The 27583-nt window shown below is 38.9% G+C and overlaps 3 protein-coding genes across 9 annotated transcripts in view; 1 reads left to right on the top strand and 2 right to left on the bottom strand.

The window, feature by feature from the left end:
* Positions 1-3301: 3301 nt before the first annotated feature.
* Positions 3302-10446, top strand: derl3 (derlin 3). The gene is made up of 7 exons (XM_031305639.2): positions 3302-3428; positions 5053-5118; positions 5865-5938; positions 6039-6132; positions 8989-9184; positions 9833-9923; positions 10083-10446. The coding sequence occupies exons 1-7, from the start codon at positions 3339-3341 to the stop codon at positions 10180-10182; spliced, it is 711 nt and encodes a 236-aa protein (XP_031161499.1). The 5' UTR covers positions 3302-3338; the 3' UTR covers positions 10183-10446.
* Positions 10447-11223: 777 nt separating this feature from the next.
* Positions 11224-22435, bottom strand: smarcb1a (SWI/SNF related, matrix associated, actin dependent regulator of chromatin, subfamily b, member 1a). Its single transcript, XM_031305638.2, has 9 exons — positions 22280-22435; positions 20565-20676; positions 19951-20080; positions 19043-19180; positions 15852-15979; positions 15562-15728; positions 15230-15420; positions 13138-13269; positions 11224-11670 (listed from the first exon to the last, which is right to left on the bottom strand). Exons 1-9 carry the CDS (start codon positions 22361-22363, stop codon positions 11631-11633), a joined length of 1122 nt encoding a protein of 373 aa, XP_031161498.1. The 5' UTR covers positions 22364-22435; the 3' UTR covers positions 11224-11630.
* Positions 22436-26782: 4347 nt separating this feature from the next.
* Positions 26783-27583, bottom strand: part of si:ch211-251j10.3 (uncharacterized protein LOC799483 homolog) — a 64992-nt gene continuing 64191 nt past the window's right edge. For all 7 annotated transcript variants that reach the window (XM_035997180.1, XM_035997179.1, XM_035997178.1 and 4 more), the window contains exon 18: positions 26783-27583. This exon is cut by the window's right edge and continues 1145 nt beyond it. The gene's annotated coding sequence lies outside the window, so the exon portion shown is untranslated.

Consider the following 27583-nt stretch of genomic DNA (forward strand, 5'->3'; position numbering starts at 1 on the left):
TTTAACTCTTCAGTGGATGTTTAAGTCACGCTGTAAGTTCTTCAAGAAGTCTGTTTCCATTGCACTTCATCACACTTTGTTTTTTTTATAGTTTTTCATAGATACACCAACTTTTCCACCTCAACCAAGCGTATATGTTGCTATATTTTGACATTGACCTAACTACACACAAATCTGTGCGGCTGATTGTTCGCACACTGTGTGGACAGTGCTGGCCTTTTATTAGGTGTTCATATTGTGAAGCAAAAGGACACAACTTCACTGTATGTCATGTTTTGATGTCACTCCTCTAACATGAAGCTGTTGATCACTCACCAGTCTGCAGAGCCTATGTGGTGGTAAAAAAAAAAAAAAAAGAAAACGAAAAAGCTTCAGGGCGCCATCTAGAGTTCAGCAGGAGAAGTGAGATATTTCCTCATATTTTGTGTCTCTCATGTCTCATGCTTGATGAAGTCATTGCTTATATATAACATAACATGGTGCTCTATTCAGGTTGGTCAGTGTGACACATTCAGGGACAGCAGCTGCTGCGTGGATCAGCGGTTCTCAACCCCCCCCCCGAATCACTAGACGAAGCCAGTGTTTCCCAAGACGTTACATCACATAGATAACCAGCTGGATGGCAGTGGTGGAAAGTAACTAAGTACACTTACTTAAGTAGGATTTTGAGGTGCTTTTACAATACCCGAATATATCCATTTTCTACGACTTTATACTTCTACTCCACTAGATCTTAGAGCCAGACATTTTTCTTTTACTCCACTACATTTATTCGATAGCTGTAGATAATAATTCATTTTATTATAAAGAAATGTACAAGATAAGCTTATAAAATACATTGTTAATCAAAGCTGTAAATAGTTAACTGTTGTTGCAGTTAGTATACAAAAATTATACTTTACCATTTTATACTAACAGGACTTTGACTTTGTTTCATTAAGGGCGTTTTCACACCTGTAGTTCGTTTGCTTTGGTCCGAATCAGTTGATGAGTTTGTAAACTTGGAGCGATTTCCCCTTGGTTCGGTTTCATTTCATACCTGGAAAAATCCAAGCGTACCAAAATGAGTCATTATAAATCCCGCAAAAACGTTCACTCCTCTTATTGGTCGGATGTGTCTGGGGGGCGGGAGCAAGAAAGTAAATACAGGAAGAAGGTCCTGTGTTCTGGACTAGTTCATAGTTCTTGCATCTCCGTGGTCAAACCAGCTCATTTCATTAAAATGATCAGACATTGTTTCGTGAGAGATGTTACTACGTATTCTCTGGTCACGAGACTTCGCTCTGCTCTGCCGGCGTCTGTCTCCAATTTTAGCGGCGGCTGGTTGGACCACGGAGATGCGAGTGACGAGAAACATTGAAGCTGCTACAGTTTGCTGCTCTGCCGCATCACAAATTGCTAAACACACCTGACAACAGGAGACATTAGCTCAGACTTGCAGAGTATGTATAGCTGGTACGGTTCCAGGTCGGATCAGGTTCTCACCGCAAACGAACCGCTCCAGAGTTGGATTGAAAGCGTTCCGCTTTTGGTGCACACCCGATTGCGATTGCTGCGTTCTCACCTGCCCAAACAAACCGCACCAAGGGGAAAAACTAACTCTAGAGCAATTCAACCGAACTAAACGGGGCAGGTGCCCTAAGATTTAATTCTTATTTTCTGTTTTCCAAGATCTTTCTGGAGCTGTTTTGCCCCCAACTGCAATTTACTTTAATGTTTTCCAGCTGTGAGCACCTCCTCCACTTCCTTGGTGCATTGCATTGTGGGAGAACAGTGCACATCAACAGCACTTATTTTAATATTCCTATACTTTAAAAGTAAAATTTGAATGCAGAGCTTTTACTTGTAATGGATTATTTTTACACTGTTGGACCTTTTACTTAAGTAAAGGATCTGCATACTTCTTCCACCACTGCAGGATAGTGAAAGGATCTCACGAACCTGATAAACTCATGTTCCGACCTCTTTGTGGGTCAGGTCCCCCAGGTTGAGAACCGCTGTGTTCCTGGTTGCAGCACTTGAAACGTGAAGGCTCAGCACAAACTGTGGAGTTCATCAGATGTTTGTTTTTCAGTGCGGGACGCTGACGAGTCGTTACAGTTTTCATCATTCAGACTTTGTTGTATCATTTCTACAACTCAAGTGTTAATCAGTGAATGAATATTTATACACAAACAACTTAGTACAAGTGTGTTGCTGTTTGTTGATGTCTTTGATTATTATTATTGTTTACTCATATGTAGCCTTTACCCTGTACATTCAAATGTATGAACTGCATATTGTTTTCTTTCTAATAAAACCATAACCTTTTTACTAAACGCTGCTGCGTCTGGAGAGATTAAAGCTGATATACTACGAAAGATTTAAAACTAGATACTCTATTAATTTTAAATTTTTAGATGCTTTTTTTTTTTACCCGTTGTGCATATGGAAATACATTTCTTTTTGACCAACTTACTTACTTCAGTCTTTGTGTTGAATGTGAGAAAAATATGTATGTTTAAAAGAAAAATAGTGCGTTGTATGAGTTTAACTGGTTGAAAGACATAGAAGTTTATTTTCCAGTCAAATCTGAATAATTTTCTTAATATTATTAATAAATGGCAATTTTTTTCGTAATTAGAAACATCACATTTATTGTGTATGAGACTTAGCAATTAGCCGTAATTAAAATATTTTGCTAAAAAATAATTTACAATGTTAGAAAAAACTATGATCTTTGCTGTAACAGAATGATGCTGTTATGTCTTAAAACATGTTTTAATTCAATCTTTCATAGACTGAATAATCAGTGATTTAACAAATACATAAATATAAATATTGATTCACTTTTAGCTTTAAATTGTAAATTCCTCAAGTCAAGTCTTTCGAAAATGTATCATTTTGTAAATAAATTCTCATGCACAATATTAGTTTAAATAAGTCATCTTATTTTTTTTTATTTTTCAGTCCTAAATATTGTCAGTTATGTAACTTTTTAAAATATCTTTTAATACAAATTTCATTTTACAAACTAAATCCCACTGAGATTAAGGATCTTTTTCTTAATAGGTTAATATATAGTTCATATGATAAAAAAAGGAAGATATCACAACACTGGGATTAAATGTGGAGATGTTAGAAAAAAGAAAGCAAGTTAAAAACTAAATTTCTGCATCTGGATTCTAATTTATTTGCATTTAAAGTGACTATAATGTGTAAAAGGTTTGCAGTGTGTGGGGTGGATGGTGTTAATTGATGAGTGAATCTGATTGGCTGGTGGCAGAGAGAGGGGGCGGGGCCTGTGCGGTGCATTCAGTGAGTAAATCATTGCTGACAGTGAGGCAGCAGCATCAGTGATGGCTCACAGCTTCACTCAGGAGTATTTTCAGATCCCCGTGGTGACCCGAGCCTACACGACCGCCTGCGTGCTCACCACCGCTGCTGTGGTAAGACACAACAACAACAACAACAACAACAACATGTCGGTAACAATGAAGACAACAACAGAGTTTAAACTCTGACCTCCAAGCTTTGATTAGACAGGAAACAAATTATTTAGAGATAGTAGGGGACTATTCATTTCTAACTTTTCCCTGTTGGAATTCACAATCAAGCTACTAATCTACAAGATGTTATTGTTATATTAAGAGCTAAATTACATAACTAACTAAATGTGAAACAAATTGATAAAAGACTAACCAGCAAACAGTTTACACATTCGCTGAGAAAATAAATGTGTCTTCCAACGAGAAAAAGCTTAAAGCGCTCATATTATGCTTTTTGGCTTTTTCCCCTTTCCTTATTTGTGTTATATATCATTTTTGTGCATATAATAGGTTTACAAAGTGAAAAAGCAGCATTTTATTGTGCAATCCTGTATTGTATAATGACAATAAAGCTGAAACTTAAATGTAAGTATTGAAAGGAATTGAGGTGTCAGTGTAAAGAAGTTGATAGATGTTAATTAAAGGTTAATTATTGAGCTGTTTCAGTTGAAGAGAGTGCTGAACACAGTTGAGCCATTAGTTCACATGTAATCACAGGGTGCAGTTGAACTCATTTAAAGAGTATGAGATGAAAGCAGTTGAACTGTCAGTTATAGAGTAAAAAAACAACAGCAGTTGAGATTTGTGTTAAAGTTCTGATGTGCTGTAGCTTTAATCTGTGCATTTAAAACAGTGTCTGTTGATTTGCAGGCACTGACAGTAGAAATGTTGGTTGATGTGTAATCAGTGAAAGCAGTTGAAGCGTCAGGTAAAGTGTCCAAGAAAGCACTTGAAATTTTAGTTGAAGTGTAAGATTTGAAACTAAACAGTTTAAGAGTAAAAGATCAAAGCAATTGAAATTTCAGATGAAGTTAAAGCGATGAAAGCCGTTTACATGTCAGTTAAAGGTTAATTATTGAGATTCAGTTGCAAAAAAGCACTTACAATTTTAGTTGAAGTGTAAGATATGAATATAGTTTTAAATATCTAATTGAATTATTAATCTTGAGTGCAGTTGAAATCGTTGGAGCTACACCTGCCATGACATAGTTGTGTCCCCTAGCAACGCTAGAGTATACGCGTCATTTTTATTAACAGCTATCTATTTGGGACCAGGCTATTTCTGGGAACAAAAGTGTTTATTCTGAAAGTTACATCTCTGATGCTTGAAATGTTTGAGTTTGCTACGTTTTTCTTCATCTGTTCCTGAATGCACTGTGGTGAGCGACGGAGAGCAAGCTGTACCCAGCATGCCGTTCGGCAGTGTAACAGTTAATAAGGGATCCCCTCTCAATACACTACACAGTGTGTACATAATGCACAACTAATAAATATGTCACATAGATCTCAAGAGCTCGCACAGCCTCCACTTATGGGTGCACACAGGAGGGGTTATAGTGGTTGACAAATACATCAATAAACACTTGAAATGTCAATTAATTAAATGCTTATATATGCTAAATAGGGGGGACTTAATGTTACCAATGCAACAAATCAAATATCCAAAAAATAATCACAATCCATGCATGTCTTGATACATACTGTAACTTGCTGATTAATCTCAAGCTGTGTTATTTTACTTTAGCAACTTGAGGTCATCACCCCCTTCCAGCTCTACTTTAACCCAGACCTCATCATCAGAAGATACCAGGTAACATTTATGAGCTATTACATTGCCAAACATGGCCATATAGTGCGTTATTATATTTAAAGCAGCCATATTATGCTCATTTTCAGGTTCATAATTGTATTTTAATGTTGCACCAGAATAGGTTTACATGGTTTAATTTTCAAAAAACACCATATTTGTGTTGTACTGCACCGCTCTCTCTCACTGCTGCAGATCCTCTTTTCAGCTGGTCTCTGTTTTAGCTACAGAGTGAGACCTCTTTTCTTCTTCTTCTTCTGTACCATCTTTGATTGCACTGCACATGCCCAGTAGCTCAGATGTAGATCATGTCAGCTAGCTAGCTCCATAGACAGTAAAAGAAAGGCTGTTTCTACAACTTCGGTCAGTTACAAGGCAGGATTAGCTGGGAGACTTCTAAATGAGGGCGCACATGGAAGTAGTTCTTTTGTAGATTATGGTGAACTTGTGTGTGTTGTAGCAGTGCTTTGCTACTGAGAACGAGGTAGCATGCTAACGCTACGAGCTAATGGTTGCGGTTAGCCTGCTCGTTTCGGCTTGTGACGTCACAAGCCGTGCCGATTTTGAACAGCTCACCCAGAGACTGAAGGCAGGACACATTCAGAAACTGTATCTCACTCTAAACAGCATGGATGGATTTTTTTCAAAGTTTGTATGTGTGTGGATGTACCAGAGACACAACATAACACCCCAAATCCCAGAAAAAGTGTTTTTTTCATAATATGGTTTCTTTTATCTCTTTCTTTCAGATATGGCGCCTGATAACCAGCTTCCTCTTCTTTGGTTCTCTTGGATTCAGTTTCGTGTTCAACATCATCTTTCTGTATCTTTTATCACAAAATGAATATCTCAGTGTATCTATAAAAACACTAATATAAAGTCTAATAATTCATTTTTGCAGCAGAGTCCTTAACTAAAGGAAGTTATCGATACTGTCGGATGCTGGAGGAAGGCTGTTTCCGGGGAAGGACGGCGGATTTTGTTTTCATGTTCTTGTTTGGAGGAATCGCGATGACTGTATCCTTTCAGATGTTCAGCAAAAGAACAGTCTAAAGTTTTATTGCAATTAGGGCTGGGTGATATGGAGAAAATCAAATATCACGATATTGTTAACCAAATACTTCGATATCGATATTGCAAAGATATTGTAGGGTTGACAATTATTGCTTTCCCAAAATATTTACACAATGAGGTTTGTGATAAATAATCATCAGTAATGTGGATATAATGACTAAGTGGGTAAAGGCAAATAACAGAACAGCTGGAACAGTCTGGTAGGTTCAGAAAATGACATGACTTTACTGTAATGCAGCTCATAAAACCAGGAAAATACAACACTAGGAAAATACAACACTAATATATTACGATATTACAATATCCAAAATCTAAGAAGATATCTATTCACTTATCATGATATCGATATAAAATCAATATATTGCACAGCCCTAACTGCAACGCTGCTTAAACTACCACTTGTGGTGTTCACAGGTTCAATTTAAACTCATCTTTTTTTAGAAACAAAGTCCCTGTCACTCTGAATAATCCACAAAACACTCTGTAAAGAGTTTTAATTGGAATGATATTTCTCCTAAAGAAATATTCTCCAGGAAATAAGGATGCAACTAAAGATTATTTCCATTATCCATTTGTCTGCCAACTATTATCTCTATTAATCAACTTTTCACTTTGTCTGTTAAATAGTGAGAAAAGTTGATTACAATTTGCCCAAGGTAACGTTGTAAAGATCTTTACTTTGTGATTAGGGCTGCAATGTATCTACCATTTATTTTCAGTTGAATCAATTACTTATGCATTGGTTTATCTAATAGAAACAGTGCTCATTAATAAACTAGTGTTGTGTAAATGTAAAAAACAACAAAAAAAAAAAAACATGACCATCACTATTCACCAGACTGTCCGACCAATGCTCCAAGACAAAAAGATGTCTCATTTACTGAAAGAAATAAGCTAGAGAGTTTTTACTTAAAAAAAAAAAAAAATACCACTCCGTTCTACTCTCATTCTATTTCAATGGATTTTACCCTGACATTTTTTATTTTTCTAGTACCCATCCATAGTGGTGACAGAAAACTATCTGCAGGGTTAGATACCACAAGAGCCGACTGACTAAATGTTTTCTCGTCATTTGGGTGAACTGAACCTTTAAAGGACAAATCCGGCGCAAAATGAACCTAGGGGTTAATAACACATGTACCGAGTCGACCATTGTCTGGGATGTTTTCATGCTAATCGAATGTGACCAGTTTTAGCGCAAACCGCTAATTAGCTTATAATGCTAGTCGTTGGGGCCACGAGTAAAGTAAAAAGAAATCGCTATTTCTATACCACTAACAAGGCTCAAAATAGCACCACACTTCCACGGTAGCATAATGAGGGTCCCTACACGTGAACCAGTAGAACGACGAACGCCGTGCAACCAGTAACCAGTAACATTGCTCAAGCATTGCGTTCGTCGTTCGGCTGGTTGTGACTGTTTTCCTAAGATAGCGCCTGCCTGTATACGTGAACGGTAATGTCTTTCTAAACTATCTTTTTAATAGACTGTCTGTACACTTACAAAGTTCTTAATGCTTTGGTTTACATGTAGGGACCCTCATTATGCTACCGTGGAAGTGTGGTGCTATTTACTTTACCAGTGCCCTGACGACTAGCGTTATAAGCTAATTAGCGGTTTGCGATAAAACTGGTCACATTCGATTAGCATGAAAACATATCCCAGAGAACGGTGAACTCTGTACACGTGTTATTAACCCCTAGGTTAATTTTGTGCCGGATTTGTCCTTTAAGGTGAAAACATTTTCTGTTTTAGTCCCTTCTGGCTAAAAGCATGTAAACCCAGGCTACTGTACATGCAGCCTGTCTCTTTTTGATGATGCTCTGCATTTTGTAGCCAGAAGCTCTTGTTCACATTCCAGGTTAATGGTACAGTCCTGGGTCTGTTCACCACAGATGTCCCTCTGGGCTGCTGTGAAACAGTCAGTGTGCAGGTTTATGGTTTGTCTGGGGCTGTGTGGTTTTTCATGGGTAGTTTTAAATGCAGGTCTAATTCTGTTGTTCTATCAGGACACTAACATGCTTAGGTTGGCTTTTTTTGTGAAGTGTTTAGCGTTTATTAAACAATAGTCTCGCTTTGTCAGACCTTCCTCCACAGCGCTGCCGAGGAAGGTCTGGCTAGTCCACACAGCATTCCGGGATGGGAGAAAAATCTGCTCTGGTTTATTGACATTTCTTTAAACCAATCACAATCGTCTTGGGTGGCGCTAAGTGCCGTATGGAGCAACGACGTTGCCTCGGGAAGGAACTTGTTTTGGTGGAACATGTTTACGTTCAAAATTTGTTTTAGTCATGCAAAGGAAAACTCAGATTGGACAGATAGTCTAGCTAGCTGTCTGGATTTACCCTGCAGAGATCTGAGGAGCAGTTAACCACAGTCCTCATAAATTGACCGGAGTAAAATTGAACACAAAGAAAGCGGAAGATGACGGACATCCGGCTGAAATTAGGGACATTCGTCTGAATTTCCGGCGGCAACAGTGCAATCCCGGAAGTGGAACATCGTGGATATAGACTAAGTTAACAATAACACCAGCTCAGACAAAATGTCTGCTGATTTTAGGGAGGAAACCTTTAGTTTTAGGACTTCAGTCATACAAATACTCACATTTTAAGGAATTGCATCGTGCCACTCCGGAAGCTCAGGACTCAAGCATTGAGGTTATTTCTGCAGGGGTTTCCTTTGAGAAACTGAAACTCTTAATCGCCATCTGAAACAGACGTGCTCCAGTGTCGATTTTACTGTCGGAATGAAAACAAAACCAACTGATTTGTTGTATTTAACCTGAAGGCGTGCAGCTGTTTGGTCTGTTCGCCAACGTCTTCTTCCTGGGCCAGGCCTTCATCATCATGCTGGTGTACGTGTGGAGTAGAAGACATCCGCTCGTACGCATGAACTTCTTCGGCCTCCTGAACTTCCAGGCCCCGTTCCTCCCCTGGGTGCTCATGGGCTTCTCACTGCTGCTCGGAAACTCCATCGTGGTCGACCTTTTAGGTATAAATACATTTAACCAAAAACAAACATCTGGTGTAACCAGACCCTGTTCCTGCAACCTACACTATTACATTTTCAAATTACAGAAGGCCTAAATTATATTAACAGACCCTTAGCAGTGAGTTTAAAGTTTAATTGTATCAGAAAAATGTAAAAGGTAGTGTACATTTAAAGGGTCAACAACAGGGCATTATTCTATATTTTTCGTATCAATAACCCCTAAAAAATAAACAATAAAACAATGCATTAGTCTGACTTTCCTACCGTGTCTGTGGCTCTCAACTCCAAGCTTATTGGTTCCTACTGACAACATATACAGTATATATACACCGTGTGTGTATATATATATATATATATATATATATATATATATATATACACACCGTGTATGTATGTATGTATGTATGTATGTATATATATATATATATATATTGTTTTTTAAAAGCTCACAAATGTAGTTTCATTTAAAAAAAAATCTCAGTACTTTCTTCTTCTTACTTACTTAATCCACATTTGGTGCTCTAGTGGGCAGCAGGACTGCGTATGTGGGATTATGTCATAATAAACGTACATGCGTGCGTACTGGTAATAAAGGAACATGTCACCGAGTGCAACAGAGTGGCTCTGCTTCTATGTGTTTTTCCTCAGGTATCAGTGTCGGCCACATGTACTACTTCCTAGAAGACGTGTTTCCAAACCAGCCGGGAGGAAGGAAGCTGCTGATGACACCAGATCTTCTGTAAGAAGATCTTACTTGTCACTTAGAAAGAGGAGAAGTATTGAACCGCAACTTTCTCAGAAACACCCAGAAACGGTGAATTAGTATAAAGAAATTTTGTTTTTTTAGTCTAATTTAGGACATGCTATGAGATTTTTTGCCCCCGTTGTCTCCTCACAGGCGGGCCATGTTTGACCGGCCGCAGGATCCAGACTACCGCCCCCTCCAAGAAGAGCAGCAGGGTGGAGATCTGCAGCAGGACGACGAGCCAAACAACTAACACAACCCCAATCCCCAAAATTTGGATAAATCAGATGACACAGAAAGACAAGTCAGAAGATGTGGATCCCCAAGAGACAGTTCAGGACTGAACTACAAGCTAACCTAAATTTGTGTTTATGCCCCAATGTTGTTGACAAAATCCCAAACCTGGCGATAAGCCAGAGACTCTGATTCGTCTGGCTACTTTTTACAAAGCTATTTACTTTTTGTAAGCATAAAGAAATACAAACATCCTAAGAGAGCTCCAACTGTGTAAAAGAAGTAAAAACAGCTGGAAACTGATTTCTGACCACAGCTTGGCTGCTCTAGTGTCAACAGAACCAGAGGAGTAAACTGGCTTAGAAAGAACTGAAAGGAGCAGGACTAACACGCTTGCCCTTGCTGTTGTGTCACTGCTGATGGTTCACAGAACAGCCGACGGCCTGAAATCCCATCAGCCCCATCTGCACACTCTGCACTTTCACCCGCTGCCTTTGTGGGTCAAACACTGAGGGACAAAATGGAAATTGCTTAGCGCAACAACACGCAAACAAGTCCCTGTGGGACCCCCAACAACAAAACACATACTTCATCATCCCTCATAACACAGAACCGCTGATAAATATTAGTCAAGAATCCAACTCTGTGTTTTCAGAGACTCAGAGAGAACACACAGTCCACTCATTTTTTTCAAACATTGATAAATGAAATAGAGTGGTGTTTCATCTTCAACAAAACCGTCTTTGACTGAGTGTAAATGTACAGCAAAAGATTTATTTGTGTTTTTTTGCCAACTCAGAGAGGAATTTGCCACCTAAAACCATCATGTGAGCTATAATTAAAATTGCAAATCTAGAGATTTTGAAATTGCACAACCACAAGTTTGAAATAAAAACGATTAATCGGTCAGCCCTGCCTGGGAGGAAACCGGAGCAACAAGTGGCACCCGTATTTAATAAAACAATATCAGAAAAGCCGTTCCCTAGTTATGGCAGAAATACTTTATTCAATAACTTTTTGTGATGCACAATATAACAAGACAAATCAAGCTCTTTCACTTTTTTTTTTATTTTGTAAGAATTATTCAAATGTACAAAAAGACAACAAATACAACATAACAATATATTATTTGAGACTGGCTGTGTGGTTTTTATTCTCACTCTGTGGTCAGGTAAAAGTCAGTGGTCAAAGTGAGAGAGCAGCTTCTCCACGCCGAGCGTTCGGAAGAGAAACATGACGGATTTTCTACCGGGGGCTTTGCAAACAGAACATAATATTAACATTGATAATTAAAATTAAAAAAAAAAAATATGACACGGTGGATGATTGAGAACCCGGTCGAGCAGAAAAAGACATCCAGCGTCAGATGGAGGGACATCTTTGTTGCTGATGTTGCGAAACCGTGACAGCGGCATACCTCAATCCAGACGCTCAGCGTTCCTGTAGGGGTCGCTGATGCTGCTGCTTCTACCAGGCGGGGGCCGTGTTCGCCAATCGCCTCATTCGCCTGCGGAGAGAACGGGAACAGAGTGTCAACGCCTCAAATAACAACAGCGACATAAACTGAACCGCTACATCTAATAATTGTTTTAATTCTGGCCTAATCTTTATTCATTTTTTGTAATGAAAAAAAGTTTTCAAAATTTGACGTCTTCAAGCAACCAACACTTATTTTCATAACCAATAAACTGTAGGCATTTTTATTTTCAATTAAGTGATTAATTATTAAGTCTAGAAAATGGCAAAAAATTGCTCTTCCAAATTTTGCACAGCTGCAGGTGAGGTCTTCATGTCTTTGTTTTATCCAAAAAAAAAACAGAAGACACTCAATTATTAAAGTGTCCATATTATATTATGAAAAAAATTATTATTTTTTTTATTTATTTTGCATCTCAGGTGCTTCCACACGCATGCAAACTTGGAAGAAAAAAAAACACCCATGCTGTTTTGAGTGAGATACGGGTTTCTGAATGTGTCCTGCCTTCTGTCTCCGGGTGAGCTGGTCAAAATCGGCAGGGCCGTCTACGTCATCGGCCGAAACATTTGAATTCTCTGAGACTCCCCTCCTTCTTCAGGATCTGATTCTGGTTCTGGATTCACACGTAGTTCTATCTAGTCACGTTAGGCTACAGTCTCCCCGTTACTAATGTCTGTGCCCAAGCACTGACTAAGTGAGTATCTACTGCGCATGTGATACTCCCAACAAAGATGGGATAGAAGTGAGATGCCTCACTCTGTAGCTAAAACAGAGAGCTCAACACACAGGGTGAAAAGAGGAGCTGCAGCAATGTGCAGTACAACAAAAATATGGTGTTTTTTCAAAATTAAACCACATAAGCCTATTCTGGTACAACCTCTATTCTGGTTTCAGGTAACGGCACCCTATGGTGTCTATTTGCTGGATGGTTTCAAGGTAACGGTCGGTAGCTAACATTAGCAGATAAGCCCGTTGACAGCAACGTTATTGTTCATATTTTGGCACAAGTTTCTGACCGTAGTAGTGGTCATAGTGACTGAAAGTGTGATGCGAGATGCTAAAAACAAACTACACGCTGTTTTCAGGTAACGTTACATTTTGACGTTCAGGAAGGCAGTTTGGACTTACATTAGCTGTTTAAGTGTAATTACTAATGTTAACTAGCATTTTAGTTAGCAATAATTAGCCTGTGTCTATGTTATCTCCTTACATATACCTACGCTCTCCGTCTCTGCAAGATTGGGAATGACTGAGATTTCTCTTGGCACAGCTACCAGAAGACTTCCAACTTTCAGACACGTTGCTCACGTCACATCTACGTCTTCAAGCTCAGTTGGAGGCTGCGCAGTAACGCTCAGCCATCACCGGAAAAGTGATTCTAATATCCTTCACTGGTCTCCGTGGAAAACAACGGCGTCACTTTGTCCATTTCTTTTACCGTCTATGACTAAAAGCAGCAGGCTCCATCTGGAGGTCCATCAAACAGCGGTCACTCACCTCGTGTTTCTGTCCTGATCTCTGATCTTCTTCTCCATCTCTGCGTCTGTCAGGGTCTCCAGCAGGGGGCACCACTGGTCGGCATCACCTGTGTTTCTAATGGCTATCTCCACTGTGGGCAGCGGGTTCTCACTGCGAAACAACAAGAAGAAAAAACACTTCAGTCAGATTGGATTTGCTTCACTGCAACACTCGATGGATGTTTCCCACTGCTGCAGCTGAAGGTCCAGTTGGGACTCAGATCCAGGTTTTCAAATCCATGTGACACGTGGAGTCACCCCCCCAAAGATTAAGCAGACCCAGATACATGCAAATTGAACTTCAAAGACATAGTTTCTGTTACAATAACTAAATATTATGACATGTAACTGAAACATGTATCATAGTTTGGATGGCCCTGGATAAGCAGTGGGAGCAAAGATGACAAAAAGACAGAAAGAATCAATCAATTCATGAAAGAAAACCAAATTCCTGACTTTGCAGATACTTCAGGTAACAATCACGACTCCATGGAAACAAAGAAAACATGAAAACAAGCGTGAGAAGCGATGGTAAAATAACAAATCTGTTTTTGTAACTTTATGCATGCTTGGTTCTTTGCACGGCTCACTGTTCATCATCCGCTGTCATGATGTAAGCAGAAAAAATGTTGGTACCAAAACATTTCTTCCAGACCAGATGTCCGACTGTGATAGAGGTCAGCGCTGCTGGTTTCGAGACATGTCATTACTTCGCATCCTGACAGCAGACTGTCGGATACATTTCACCCAAAGAAGAACCACGAGAGCCGCAAACAAGACCTTCATTTAACCTCCTTCAACTTCACTTTATATAAAAAACATGTCAGGAGAGAGAGATCTCAGGCTTCAGGTGCTGGATCAGCATCACGAACAAGAAGAGAGGTCAGGGGTCACAGCCATGTCACCATGGCAACAACAGAGATGTAACAGGAAAGACATTTCCACGCTGTTTATTTCTGCAACTCCCTAACAGTTTCAAAACCAGGAAACTACACATTTTCTAAAAGTTTTCAAATACTTATTTAAAATATGATACATTTTTCCCTCCAAAAAGTGGAGAAAACACTGCAATACAATCATAATGGCCTACATCATGTCCCGGTAATAAAGCACAGCATTATGCTACAGCATTAGTTTGACATAATGATGATAATTCATCACGCTGTGCGTTACAGAACCGATACGACAAACACGTGCCTGTTTTTCTAACTGCCCAGTGTTCCTCTTTTTATATTAAAGAATAACTTAACACTAAATACGGTTTTTTTTTAAGGTTAGGTAATATTAGCAGAGGCTGAAAACGTGTATTAAATATTACGTCCTCAGGAAGAATGAGGATCCTAAAAATATACCAACAAACAAACGTCCGCCGAGGAGGTCATGTTTTCGGTTCGGTTTGTCCGTTTGTTGGTTTTTCTGTCAGCAGGATTCCAAGCTCGGAACTCGGACAACCTCGCAGTAGCCCGAGTTCAAAATCCAACACGGCTGCCCCCTGTATCAACAGTTGTGAAAGCTGTAGTAACAAAGTTATGAGCACTTATGTCTTATTTGTGTCTCACTAAATCAGTCGTACACACAGTGGTGTCCAACTTCTATCTGTGGACATGTTGTTACACTGTTTGCATGCACAAAAAACAGCGTAATGCATTGCTATTAACCGGTATTGCTAACAATGGCTAACCTGGCTAGAGCTAATGAAAACAATGAAAATGGAACGCATTCAACTCTGACGTGATGTCATTCCCAGCTCCGGATCCCGAGTTCAGAGGTAAATGGAACGCACTATATGTTCCCAGCTGGGAAAACTCCCACTGCATTAACACTGCGAGATAGGGTATGCCTTGAAGGAGGTCTGCGCTCTCAAGAATACTCTTCCAGTTCACATTTTCTTTTGCCAATTTTCTGGAATCTCGATCAAAATTTGAGCTAAAACTTGGCTTGTGACTGTTCATTAACTATTTCAGGTACAAAAGCACACATCAATCTAATCTAATCTAGCTTAGTGGGTGAGACTGGAACTGGTGCTGGACACCGAGAAAAACATACTTTGCTGTGGGTTTGAGAGACCGTACCTGAAGGCGTACGTCCTCTGGTGCCAGCTCAGCTGACCGCGGATGCTGTAGGCGATGGTGGTGACAAACTCTCCGCCCAGGCCGAGCTCAGAGCAAAGCTTCAGGGCAAACTTCTCTGGAGAGTTCTCCCTCTCAGACATATCCCACTCAAACTGGTCCACCAGGGAGATGTTCCCAACATGGATGTTCAACTGGAAACCAAAAACATTTAAATCAACAGGAGGAAGAAAAAACATGTCTGCACTACAAGTATAACTCTGGGGGATGTGTGGCATGAAAACATTACGTGTGAAAGATGCTCAGTGTAGAGCTATTGGCAGTGTAGAGCGCACCTTGATGATGACCCTCTGGTCCGTCTGCTCCTCCAGGATGCTGTCTGTCGGATAAGACTCGATCTGCTGTCGGATGGCTGAGGCGATGGCAGGGACGAAGGCCAGCGGGTTGAGGTCCAGGTCGTCGCAAAGGATCTCAGCGAACATCTCTGGCGTCATCAGCTTCTCTGGAATTATTATTATTATTATTATTATTTTTTTTTTAAAAAGGAAGAAGGCTCCCGGTGCTTTGAGTCTTTTTTTTATAGCAAATTTTCCTGAGCTGAGAGAAAGTGACAACGGGACGTTACCGTTCATATTCCAGGTGAAAGCGTCTCTGAGCTTCTGTCCCTCAATCTCCATGTCCAGACGGATCGGAACCAGAACTTCAGACTGAGTGGCGTTCTCGTGGATCACTGCGGGGTCGTGGTCGTCAAAGCTGGAGAAGACCAAAACACGCGGGGGGCAAAAACTTACCGACAGTAGCTACAATCATAGACTGCACTCACTGTAAATATACTCAGCAAAAAAAGAAACGTCCTGTCACGTTCAACTGCTTTTATATTTTAAGCAAACTTAACATATGCAAATATTTGCATGAACATTAAAAGTTTTAACAACTAAGACATAAACTGAACAATTTTCACTGACATGTGACTAAGAGAAATCGAAGTGTGTCCCTGAACAAAAGTAGCCCTCAGTATCTGGTGTGGCCACTAGCTGCATTAAGTACTGCAGTGAATCTCCTCCTCATGTACTAGGGGTGCAAGATATATCGACTCAATATCGTTATATCGAAAGTATGCAATATTTTTTTATTTATATTTTATATTTTTTTTTTTTCAATTAATTTTTTTTTTTTTGTGGAGCGCTGCGTCCCGTCCGTTGGCTGTGTGGCTTAGTTGTGTTTGACTTAGAGCTCGCTTGAAACGCTAGAATGATCATCATTTCATTGGCCAGTTACCGTGCCACTTGCACGTTAGTGCACGTCAGCGCACGGGGCCACTTCGTGACAAACCCTATGAAGCGTACCACGTGACGTGTGTGCATATTTCAACAGAGTGACAGTGTAAGTGAAGAAATAGAGAGAGACAACAAAACAAAACGAATCAGAGTAAAGAAAGAAAAGTTGTATCCTGTTCTCTTTATATATTTTATACTGTACCACCAGTAGAACATGTCCTGTTCTGTAGACATGGTCCTTATTTATTTATTCATGTTGGACCAGTCCAATATGAGAGTCAGTTGAAATAAACCTTGTGTTGTAAGAAAACTTGTTTAATTTGTTATGAATCTATTTTGATGCGTTTTCCCCTAACTTTTGTAATTTTACATATGTTTAAAAAATATCAAAATTAATATCGATATCGCAATATTCATAATCAATATCACATTTTGTCAATATCGTGCAACCCTATCATGTACTGCACCAGACTGGCCAGTTCTTGCGGTTGTTGTTGCCATCCTCTACCTGTGTGATATTAGGTGTGATATTTGGATGTACCGATCCTATGCAGATGTTGTTACATGTGGTCTGCCACTGCGAGGACAATCAGCTATGCTTCCTGTCTCCCTGTAGCGCTGTCTTCACAGTAGGGACATTGCAATGTATTGCCCTGGCCACATCTGCTGTCCTCATGCCTCCTTGCACCATGCCTAAGGCACGTTCACACAAATTAGCAGGGACCCTGGGCGTCTTTCTTTTGGTGTTTTTCAGAGTCAGTAGAAAGGTCTCTTTACTTCCCTAATTTTCTTATAACTGTGACCTTAATTGCCTACCGCCTGCAAGCTGTTATTTCTTTCGACCGTTCAACAGGTGCATGTTCATTAACTGTTTATGGTTCATTGAACAAGCATGGAAAACATTGTTTAAACCCTTTACAAGGAAGATCTCTAAAAGTTATTTAGATTTTTACAAAAGTATCTTTGAAATACAGTGTCCTGAAAAAGGGGCGTTTCTTTTTTTTCTGAGTTTATCTTATCTTAGGTTTGTCTGCTCTACATGACACCAATCATGGCATTCTCTGAAAAGGTGAAGTCGTAAAAGTGGTTATAAAAAGGAAAGTGTGGAGATGTAGTACACGTATAACGCATAACATATTTAGGGTTTGTGATGACCCCTCCCACTCCGGGGGCACCATTGAGTATTTTTTTTTCCTGCAGGTGTTTAGGAGGCAGGCCGAGTGGCAAGGTGAGGCAGGAGGATCAGCCACACCTGAATCCTCTCTGCATGATTGCCTTCCGTTTCCAATTTAACCCTTGTGTTGTCTTCCCTTCAACCTTGAAAAAAAAACAGTTTGTTTTTGCTTTTTCCAACGTTTTAAATTTTTCTTCTACACATTTTCAGCGCTTATTTCTACGTCCCATATTTTCTGATATAAAACAAAATTTAAAATGGGCCAATGTGACCCGAAGTCAACACAAGGGTTAAGGTTGGAGCTGAGCAGTTCACACAGCCAGCAGGGTTGGGTTCCATTATGTTTTTCACACACTCCCTATTGAAATACATGTTTTGTCCTATTTTTTTTAATAAGTAATTTTTATTTTGGGTTAAAAAAAAAATGTTTTTAATTTAATCCTTAACTATGTGTGGTCTCTCTTATTTTAGGTTTCACACCTAACCTGTTTGGTTCGGTTAAATCTAAATATTATGAATTTGCCCGTTGAGCTGTCGATTACACTCTGGTGTGGGACCAAACAAACGGTCGAGACCGCCTGAAAAAGATTGGTCTCTGCGTGCTTCCAAGCGGCTCCAGTGCAGTTTGTTTGTAGTCTGAAAGCGAATCAACTACAGGATTCTGTGATCGTAGATGTGTGATTTTAGCATGTTTGCAAAGACCGAACCACTATTAAATCCCTTTGCTCATTGTAAACTGTTCAAGAGGCGATCTTATAGCGAGGAGCAACTGAAAAGAACCAGAATTTCTTCCTTAATTTAGACCCAATGAAGTGAACAAGTGGGAACGTGCACTTAAACATACCATAACTCTCCAAACTCCGACAATAAGAAAGGATAATATAAAAAACGGCGACAGAGCCATACTAAGTTATATACAACTTCCAAAAGACAACTAAAAAGATCTGATCGGTCTAATATCAAGTAGTACCATTGTTATATCTGGAGAGAGACAAAAACCATTACTTTAATTCCATTACATTCATTGTTTGAAAGAGTGAAATACTTGTTTTAACCTACGAAGATCTAAGATTTTAGTTTAGAAAAAGGATACAATGAGAAATAAACATAAATGTTCTCTAGTTCCCTCAATAATTCCCACAACGCATTGAAAAAGAAGTTATTTCTAAAAATCTTACGATGCAATGCTTCGCCTTTGATAGATGTGAAAACCACAGTTATGCCGCACTATTTTTACGTTAAACGATGCTGGTTCATGCGTGTCTGGAATCTCAGTTTACCCCTCACTATAGAGTTAACCATTGGGCGTATATATAGGGAATACAGAGAGTGACGGAGTGATTCGTGCAGGCTCCTGTTGCTCACCACAGTGGGAAGGTCCTCTTCTTGTCGCGGCCCAGTCGGCTGCGGTTGATGGTGGTGGAGCAGGGCACCGCATCCAGGTGGTGAGAACTGTTGGGCAGCGTGGGAACCCACTGACTGTTCCTCTTCGCCTTCTGCTCCCTGGTGACAGAACAAGACAGATGGATGCACGTGAAACTAAAAATCATAGCAAATGAGATGGGCTTCTTTTCTTATTTCATCTCACCAACATAGACTTCTATGTTAAAAAATGTACAGGTTACATTCTACTAGGATTGGATATGTTTAGAAAAGGGGGTAATGTAAATATTCTGGTTCGTTATACGTGTGACCCAAGGAGCCGTTTGATGTGATGCTAACATGTAAAAATCTGTGATTTTTGATACTTATTACAGAGAACTCTTTCTAGGGCTGGGCACCGAATTCAATACTTTTTAGGCACTGACGAGATGCCTCTTTAGTATAAAGTATAAAAAAAATGCCCCCTCATTTAATACCAAATTCCAATACCTAAGGAGTAAATCTCGTCAGCATCAGTGAGCCAATAAGCATGCAGCATGCTTCCATCAAGATCTAATAATGATTGTGATTGGCTGTCTAACGTTACGTCGCAAAGGCACGCAGGAAAAACTCTACGTTACACAGAGACGGGGCTCACGTAGTAGGAGCTGAAAAATAAATAAAAGGATTTGTGCCGTAATGTGTAATTTTGTATCTTGTTTTTGTTAAAATGGATTTTATAAAATTGGTATTGAAAACAGTATTTTTTAGCAACCGGTATCGAAGTCATGGTATTGGTATTGGTACTGTATCAATGTGAACAATACCCAGCCCTATCTCATTCCAATACAAACATCACACTTTACAGAGGAGACTGTCTGCACAATGTTTTCAGGAGGTGACTGTGGTACCTGAGGTAGGCAGGGGGCTCAGTGCTGATAGAGACAGCTTTGTACTTCTCGTCGTTTCCTTCGAGGATCTCCTCGACCTCCGAAGCCTTCAGCAGAGTCACACTGGTGGCCAGCTGAGTGTAGCCGTGATCTGAATGACAAGAACAAGAGTAAAATCAGCACTGGCCAGCCATATAAATGATCATCACTGTCACAAAATGTATATCCTCATCACAACACCCCCACCTCTAAAAGCAAAACAAATTAATTTCACCATCAGTGAGATAACCAGCATGTGGTTTTACATGCTTACATTACTTTTAAGAGCTCATTCTCAAGTATTTTTGCCTGTTAAGAAACAGATGAACACTACATTCTTAAACACTCCGTATACTTTTCTGTCTTTAATTGTTCTTGTGTTGTTGTGAAATGTTTTAAAACAATAACTCATAATTTCCATATAATTGAATTGCCGGGCGTTTCTTAAATTTGTTTTAATTAATAATAGTAAATAAGACCATAATTTCCAAGTAGAACAGCCTTTCATATTAGAGGAAACACATAATGATGGGGATTCAAAGCTCAGCTCAACCGCTCCCAGCTTTATTTGTGTGTTAGGACTGCACTCTACTGACCGTGTGAGGACTCCACTATTTTCTTCCGTTCTTCTACCGAAGCCAGTTTTCTCCATAATGACGGGTATCTTTTATACAGAGAGCCTCTGAACATACGGAGGTAGTTTCCCACCTGAACACAAACACACAGAAATAGAAACAAAAAGAGAATCAAGCAACAAGAAGGCAGACCATTTTGGCTAAACTAAGATTCTTGATGAGGAGTCTTTTTTTGTTGATGTTGCTGGTTCCAGTTTTGCAAACGTGTTTATGTTCGTATGTTCTTTATGTTCTTGTACTCATGACTTTATGAACCCATGCTAAAGTTGACTAAAAAGAGGAATAAAAAAAATCATCTTTTGGAAATTGATCTTAATGCCTTAATTAATATTAATATAATATACAATTAATAAAAATCTTTAAGGACACCAATTTTCTTTGTGAATGAATAATGTATCGTAAATTAATAAATGTTCTTCCTTAAAATACAGGGCGCATAAGTCAGTACACCCCTATGTTAAATTCCCATAGAGGAAGGCAGATTTTTATTTTGAAAGGCCAGTTATTTCATGGATCCAGGATACTATGCATCCTGATAAAGTTCCCTTGGCCTTTGGAATTAAAGTAGCCACACATCATCACATCCCCTTCACCATACCTAGAGATTGGCATGGTTTTATCTCAGTTAGCCTAATAGCTGGTTTGATTTGCATTGAGAGATGATTTTATGGAAAGTACCCACTGCCATACATAGTATCCTGGATCCATGAAATAAAAATCTGACTTTTCCTTATTTTTTTTAATTAGGCATTAAGATCAATTTTTTTTTTATTCCTCTTTTTAGTCTACTTTAGCATGGGTTCATAAACGTATGAGTGCCACTGTATCTATGATAGTAAACTGAATACCTTTGAGTTTGGATTTCTGCTCGCACATAATTTGATTTGTCAAATTAGGCTATGGGAAATTTGTGTCTGACATTTCATAGACCAAAGAAATAATTGATTGATCAATCTGTTATTTTTTTATTTTACATACAGCCATTTCCTTCGTTGTGCTGCCTTAATTGTATGTCCTTCTGACTTAAATAACGTCAGTATGAACACCTACAGATATTGGACTGCGGGAGTTATTGTTGATAAAACGCAAGGTTAAATGACATTACAGTTATTATGTGGGCTTTCGACTTCATTTTTCATTGAATACTGCAACTGGAGTAAATTTAGGTCAGGGAGAGATTTACTGTGGGTTTATTATCCAACGCCAGCACACAGCATGTCGATTATCCGATGCATAAGTCACGCCACAAAATACCAGAAAATAATAATAATACATCTATTTAGCAAGTATGAGTTCTACCTTTTCGCTATGCTATTTTAACGTGCATAACCTGAACCTTTAATAGCCACCGTTAGCTAGCTAGCTTAGCATTATTGTTTAACCTTAGCTAGCTCAGCCGAAGCAAGGCAGGTGGACATCTGGTTAAGGACGAACGTTTTCAGATCAACATTTATTCCATTAAATCAACATATACATTAATGTGTTTTTATATTTGCGCATATTCGGAGTTGATTTGACATCAAACGACAAATAAATGAATGGGTCTTGGTGTGCTGTCCTGTATCGTTAGCTGGCTAGCTAGCTGCTAGCGGACAGGCTGCCAGGTTAAACGACACTTTTCTGCCAATTAAGTAAACCATTAAAGTATCGGTTTGTTCAGAAGGTGAACTACTAACCTCCGATCCAATCATGTAAAAGTCTCCATCCTCCTCGAGCTGAAATTTAACCGGTTTTTGTCCAAACGTTTTGCTAAGCGCCATACTGAAATGAAATAACAAAGCTCTGTTCTACTGCGCAGGCGCAAAATGACAAGAACGTCCTGTCGCTGAGAGATGACGTTACACTAGTTTATTAACAAATTGATCAATAATCAACAGTGGTGAAAGAAGTGCTCTGTTACTTAAGTAGAACAGTAGCAATATTACAATATAGGAAATAATATAATAAACTAATTACTGTATATACAGTTGGGTATGTAATTATAATAGATATATCACATTTTATTATCAGTTGATTTTTTTTTTTGGATTAATAATATAAATATGTAAAGTAACTTGTAACTAAAGCTTTAAAACAAATCTAGAGGAGTAAAAAGTAGCCATATTTGCATCCATAATGTAATGAAGTGGAAGTATAAAATAGCATAACATGGAAATACTCAAGTAGCATAATGTGTGTCTTGTGTGTGTTGGGGGTGGGGTATTTTGTGCTCTTTTAATGTCTAATCTTCTTGTAATATCTAATTTTTCTTACAATTTTATTATACTGCACACCTTCCCAGGGACTACGGGTGGAAAATAGCAATTTGCTATAACCCAGTACTGTACATTACATCTTTCCTTGTTAAGGTTAATGTCCCTTGTGCATTTTCCCTGTTCAAATAAAGAAACATAACATGACATGATAAACCTATCAATCGATTAGTCAATCAATCAATCTATGAAATTTAAAGTCTTTAGCTTTACTTTTCTAATAATATCTAAAAGAAGAGAAAGAAAAGAGCATAAATGGGCGTTTAGCAGTACAATGCTTAGCTTCCGTATCGGTATGCAGAGATTTTTTCAGAAGCAATACAGAAAAGAGAGTCTTTTTACTTTTATAAACTTAATGTTTATTTGTATATACATGAATATATTAATCTATAACCAAGAAAGGAGAGAATGTACAATGCAAAACAAAATCTCTATATACAAATCAATAAATAAACAAAGACATAATCAAGGACCGTTTTGTATTCTACACAGGTGTTTGTGGGGAAAAGTAAAACAAAAGGAGGCTGCAGTTAGAAAAAGTTCTGAAATTCTTTTTGTTAAAATGGAAAATGGCACCCGAGCACAGTTCAGGGGAACAAAACAAAACAAGAAATAAAAATAAAAACACACACACCACACCCAGCTGGTTTCCAGTTTTTTTTTTTTCTTCTTCTTGTAAACGCAGCCTTTTTTGTTCGAACTCGCACAGAATCAGATCAAATCACAAAAAGGTACGTCATTGTCAACACGGGCTACGACGACACACAAACCAGTCCAACATCAACCTCATCAGCACAGAAACGATCGCGGGGGGAAATCATTTAAAGTTCCACTCATGTGCACAATGTTTACGTCTTCGGAGAACACGCTTAAAGTCGAGACGGAGCTGCTGCAGAAACGTGTTACTGTGTTCAACTGGGAAGACAAGGAACCCCTGGCACAGAGATGGTTTTTTAATCAAAGGCCTGATAATATGAACGTTTTAGTCCCAACCAAACACAGACAAGGAACTAAACATTTAGGGAATTAGGAGGAAATTACTGAGCATGTGACCCATCAGTTTAGAAAAAAATGAAACTATATATTTTATACAGGCTTTTATACTTTATATTTTTTTTTACGTCTTGAGTAGGAACTAGTGAAGTCAGAAAGTATTGAGAAACGCACTAACACATTGTGGGTTTTGGTCTTTTCATGGGAGTTATTGACAATAAGACAAATCCAGAATTATTCACACTTAACCCTTGCAAAAAAAATGTATTTTTCGGGAAATCTGTAAACAATTAAAAGTTTCAGTGTGAACATAAGTGTGGTAGTAGATTTGCTGCAGTACATTCCGTCCATAGTCCATAATCCAACATCAAGTAGGAGACACCAGAACACTTTTTGTTTTACAGACACTGTGGTGTATTGAAGGTCCTGTGGCAAACAGGTTGCTATGAAAGCATGGAGGAGAAACTCTAATCTACAGCTGAAAGAAAGCTTTACACTGTGCCGATGAATGCTTGTAACACTCTTAATGTTTCTGTCACTGCTCTGTTGGGTTTTCACCATCATTTGAGTGGTTTTCAACTATAGTTCTCATCCCTGAAACTTGGCCAAAAAGAAAGCGAAAACATCTCAAAGTTCGGTGTGAAATGTTAAGCACCAATTGGAGGAAATCCATAGAGTAATGCTTAAGTTCCTACACACCATAAAGTCTTCCTGATGAGGTGAGCAGGATCAAAAACTCGTGACATGTATTCACTTCATTACCGTTTCGGTCCCCACAACGTTGTTAATAAAAGTGAGGGAGATTTGTTGTTTCCTTCATATAATTCAACCAGAAGTGTGTTGAACACATCTTGGCTGTAGTTTATGGTTAAATGCTGCTGATTTTTGACGGCAGACTTTTGAATATTTGCAAATTCGGCAGCGGTTTGACCCTGAAAGATGTTAAAGGAGACATTAAAACACAAGGAGGATAAGTTCATGAGCGTGGGGTTTCTACAGCAGCTTCATCTGCAGCTCCGGACAAACATCTTTGCTTCAAGTTTCTTGGACGAGTCTAATTCTTCACAGGGAAACGGGTCCAGACATCAGTGTTCTCACCCTTTTTTTTTTTTTGTTTTCCAGAAAAATACGACAACAGTAAACATACGAACTTATTTTTTTTTCTCACTGTGAAAGGCAGAGGACTTGTCTGTAAAAAGCAACCTTTTTCTCTCTTTCCTTGTTATTTTTGGCACATGGAGGGTCAAGCCTGACGCCTTCGCTGCTCGCCAACAAAATGAGCCATTAAGAGGGAACAAGAATTTTTTTTTTTAAGTTCACAGTGCTCAACATGACGCGCCGATCAAAAGGCGGAGAGGGCAGAGTGAAAAAGGTCAAAGGTCACAGTGTTCAACATCAAAGGATTTCACGCCAAACTGGCACCAACAACATCCACGACAGCCAGACTACGTGCCTCCTGCCGCTCGTCACCATATTGCTTTTCGCAGGCGCTTCATTCATTTGATCGTTAAAAGAATTATGAACTTCATGCAGGTGAAAATAACAAAAAAAAAAAAGGCAATACATGGTTGCAGTGCAATCCAGGCCAATGTAGTATTTGTTGCAGTGATATAAACAACTCAGGAAAAAATCCAACCTTTGATATTTAGTCATGAAGTGGTTTTTGTGAACCCACTGTCCCTTAATTGGTGATTTCCAACATTTCCCAGGATGCTCAGCAACATGTTTATGTGCTATAACATAAGCGGCATGTCATTAGCATGTCCGGCTAACTTTCTCATAACCTTCAGTAGTAACAGAGTGTTACTTCCAGGGCCAAAGTGCGTGAGATTACAAGTTATGTTAACTTCAGCCAATGTTACCAAAGACAGCTTTACATTTGTCAGACATAGGTAGTCCTCATCTTTAAAGCATAAATATGTGAAAAGAATGTAAGCTAAGCAGCCAAACCGAAAATATGCATTACATTATTCCTCATACTTTGACTTTTAGCCTCAGGCCTTAAGCCTGATATCATGTTTGAAGCATAAGTGCACATTCAAGAGCCCTTTTACAGCGTTCTCCTTTTAAATCGAGTCAGTTGGAAACATTAAAAGGTCAGCTTAAGGTAGCAAGCTATGGCTGACAAAATCAGTTAGCGACAGCTGTTATTTCAACTGGCAAAATCTACGGCCGCCGGCCTGAAATGAGAAGCTGCTTTTGTCTAAAATCAAAGACACAAATTTTTCAGAAATAACTAAGAAATGTGATGGTAAATTTGCCACCATCATTGTAAACTGCATATGGGGCTTAGCTAACGGTCAATAAAACAGATCACTTAGCACTGACTGTGCAGAGAGAAAATGTGCACAATCCAAAAAAGAAGTCTGTTAGAAATGTAACTTTGTATCCGTGGGAATAACAGAAAGATGGACCCTAAAAAATGGAAAGTGCATCACCAAAAACTGCTTTTTTAAAACAGTGGTACGATGTTTTAGGTTGGATTTTTCCTTTAAAGAAACAGATCATAGACATCTGGGCTCCTACGCACTGTGTTTTACGGCCTGATTTAAGGAGCTTTTCTGTATTTTGACAGGTTTTCCAAATCTGGAAATCATCAAAATTTTTTCCACACTTTCTGAGAGAGAGAGAGAGAGAGAGAGAGAGAGAGAGAGAGAGAGAGAGCCCAGAGAGGAAAGATTTTGATGCCATCACTGACACGTAAACCACAGCAGACACCGCATGAAACCGTCCTGCAGGGTAAATTAGTAGTTCTGCAACACATAAGCCTGTCATGGCACAGTTTGAAAAGTGGTTTCTGATGGATATGGAGGATGATCCGCCATGTTGGAAGAACTAAACCACCAAAAACACTCTTCTTCACATGCAATAGTAGGGTCCAGGGTTAAACCAAAATATCACTTTGCTGTTAAAAATAAAAATACTAAAGATCCCTTTTTTTAGAACATTTTCTCTGTTTTATGTGACATATGTTTATTGAAGACACTTGGGCTTAAGAAAAATGTAACAGGCACTTTTCTGACAAAGACTGATCAAGAAAATGATCGGATGATGAATCGATAGCAAGTACCTAGTCAAAATGTTTAATTGATATCTCATCATTTTGAGTTGACATGAGTAGATTTATTTTAAATAATTCATAAATATAATTTATAATGTAATATTAATTTCTAACTTTGTATCTGTTTTTTTGTTTTCTTCTCCTGGTAGAAATGGGCTTGCAATCTTAAATCGTAAGATTAAACTGAATTTTCCTGAAAACGGCAAACCCGACGTTGTTCAAAACGTCTCACTCGGCAGGCGAGATGTTTCTGTCGTCTTTCCAACATGGCGGCCGGCGGAGGGAAGGAGAAAGTAGTGAAGCGATGAGGATAATTAGCAGCACCATGTCAGAGAAGAGAGATGCAAAAAAAAAAAAAAAAATGTACAAAGCGAAATGATAGTAACATGTTGATATCGTGACGAGTCTATTAACAAAATCTCATGGTCCGTTTCAAAAGAATATACTGCACAGTTGGTGTTAAATGATATTTACACTCAGTTGTTTTTTGTTTGTTTTCAGCTCACTTGTTCTTCCCTCAGGAACATTTTGTGTCCCAGTCAAGTGCTATCAAAAAGGACTGCCACATCCTTCACGGTGTAGTGGTTACGATTCATTCATAAAAAAAAAAAAGATAACAGTGGCATGTGATTCATGGCTGTGCCCACTGGATTTTGACACCATGTTTCCATTTC

Source organism: Sander lucioperca, chromosome 2 (genome assembly GCF_008315115.2).
Source record: "Sander lucioperca isolate FBNREF2018 chromosome 2, SLUC_FBN_1.2, whole genome shotgun sequence".
NCBI classification, from domain to species: Eukaryota; Metazoa; Chordata; class Actinopteri; order Perciformes; family Percidae; genus Sander; species Sander lucioperca.

What these genes read in the sequence shown, in the direction of transcription:
- derl3 (XM_031305639.2), top strand. Translation starts at nt 3,339, where the DNA reads ATGGCTCACAGCTTCACTCAGGAGTATTTTCAGATCCCCGTGGTGACC. An exon ending in TCATCATCAGAAGATACCAG is followed by an intron (nt 5,119 to 5,864) that starts GTAACATTTATG and finishes TCTTTCTTTCAG; the next exon opens with ATATGGCGCCTGATAACCAG. An exon ending in CTGATGACACCAGATCTTCT is followed by an intron (nt 9,924 to 10,082) that starts GTAAGAAGATCT and finishes GTCTCCTCACAG; the next exon opens with GCGGGCCATGTTTGACCGGC.
- smarcb1a (XM_031305638.2), bottom strand. Translation starts at nt 22,363, where the DNA reads ATGGCGCTTAGCAAAACGTTTGGACAAAAACCGGTTAAATTTCAGCTC. An exon ending in TTTACATGATTGGATCGGAG is followed by an intron (nt 20,677 to 22,279) that starts GTTAGTAGTTCA and finishes GTTTGTGTTCAG; the next exon opens with GTGGGAAACTACCTCCGTAT. An exon ending in TTTCACCTGGAATATGAACG is followed by an intron (nt 15,729 to 15,851) that starts GTAACGTCCCGT and finishes TAATAATTCCAG; the next exon opens with AGAAGCTGATGACGCCAGAG.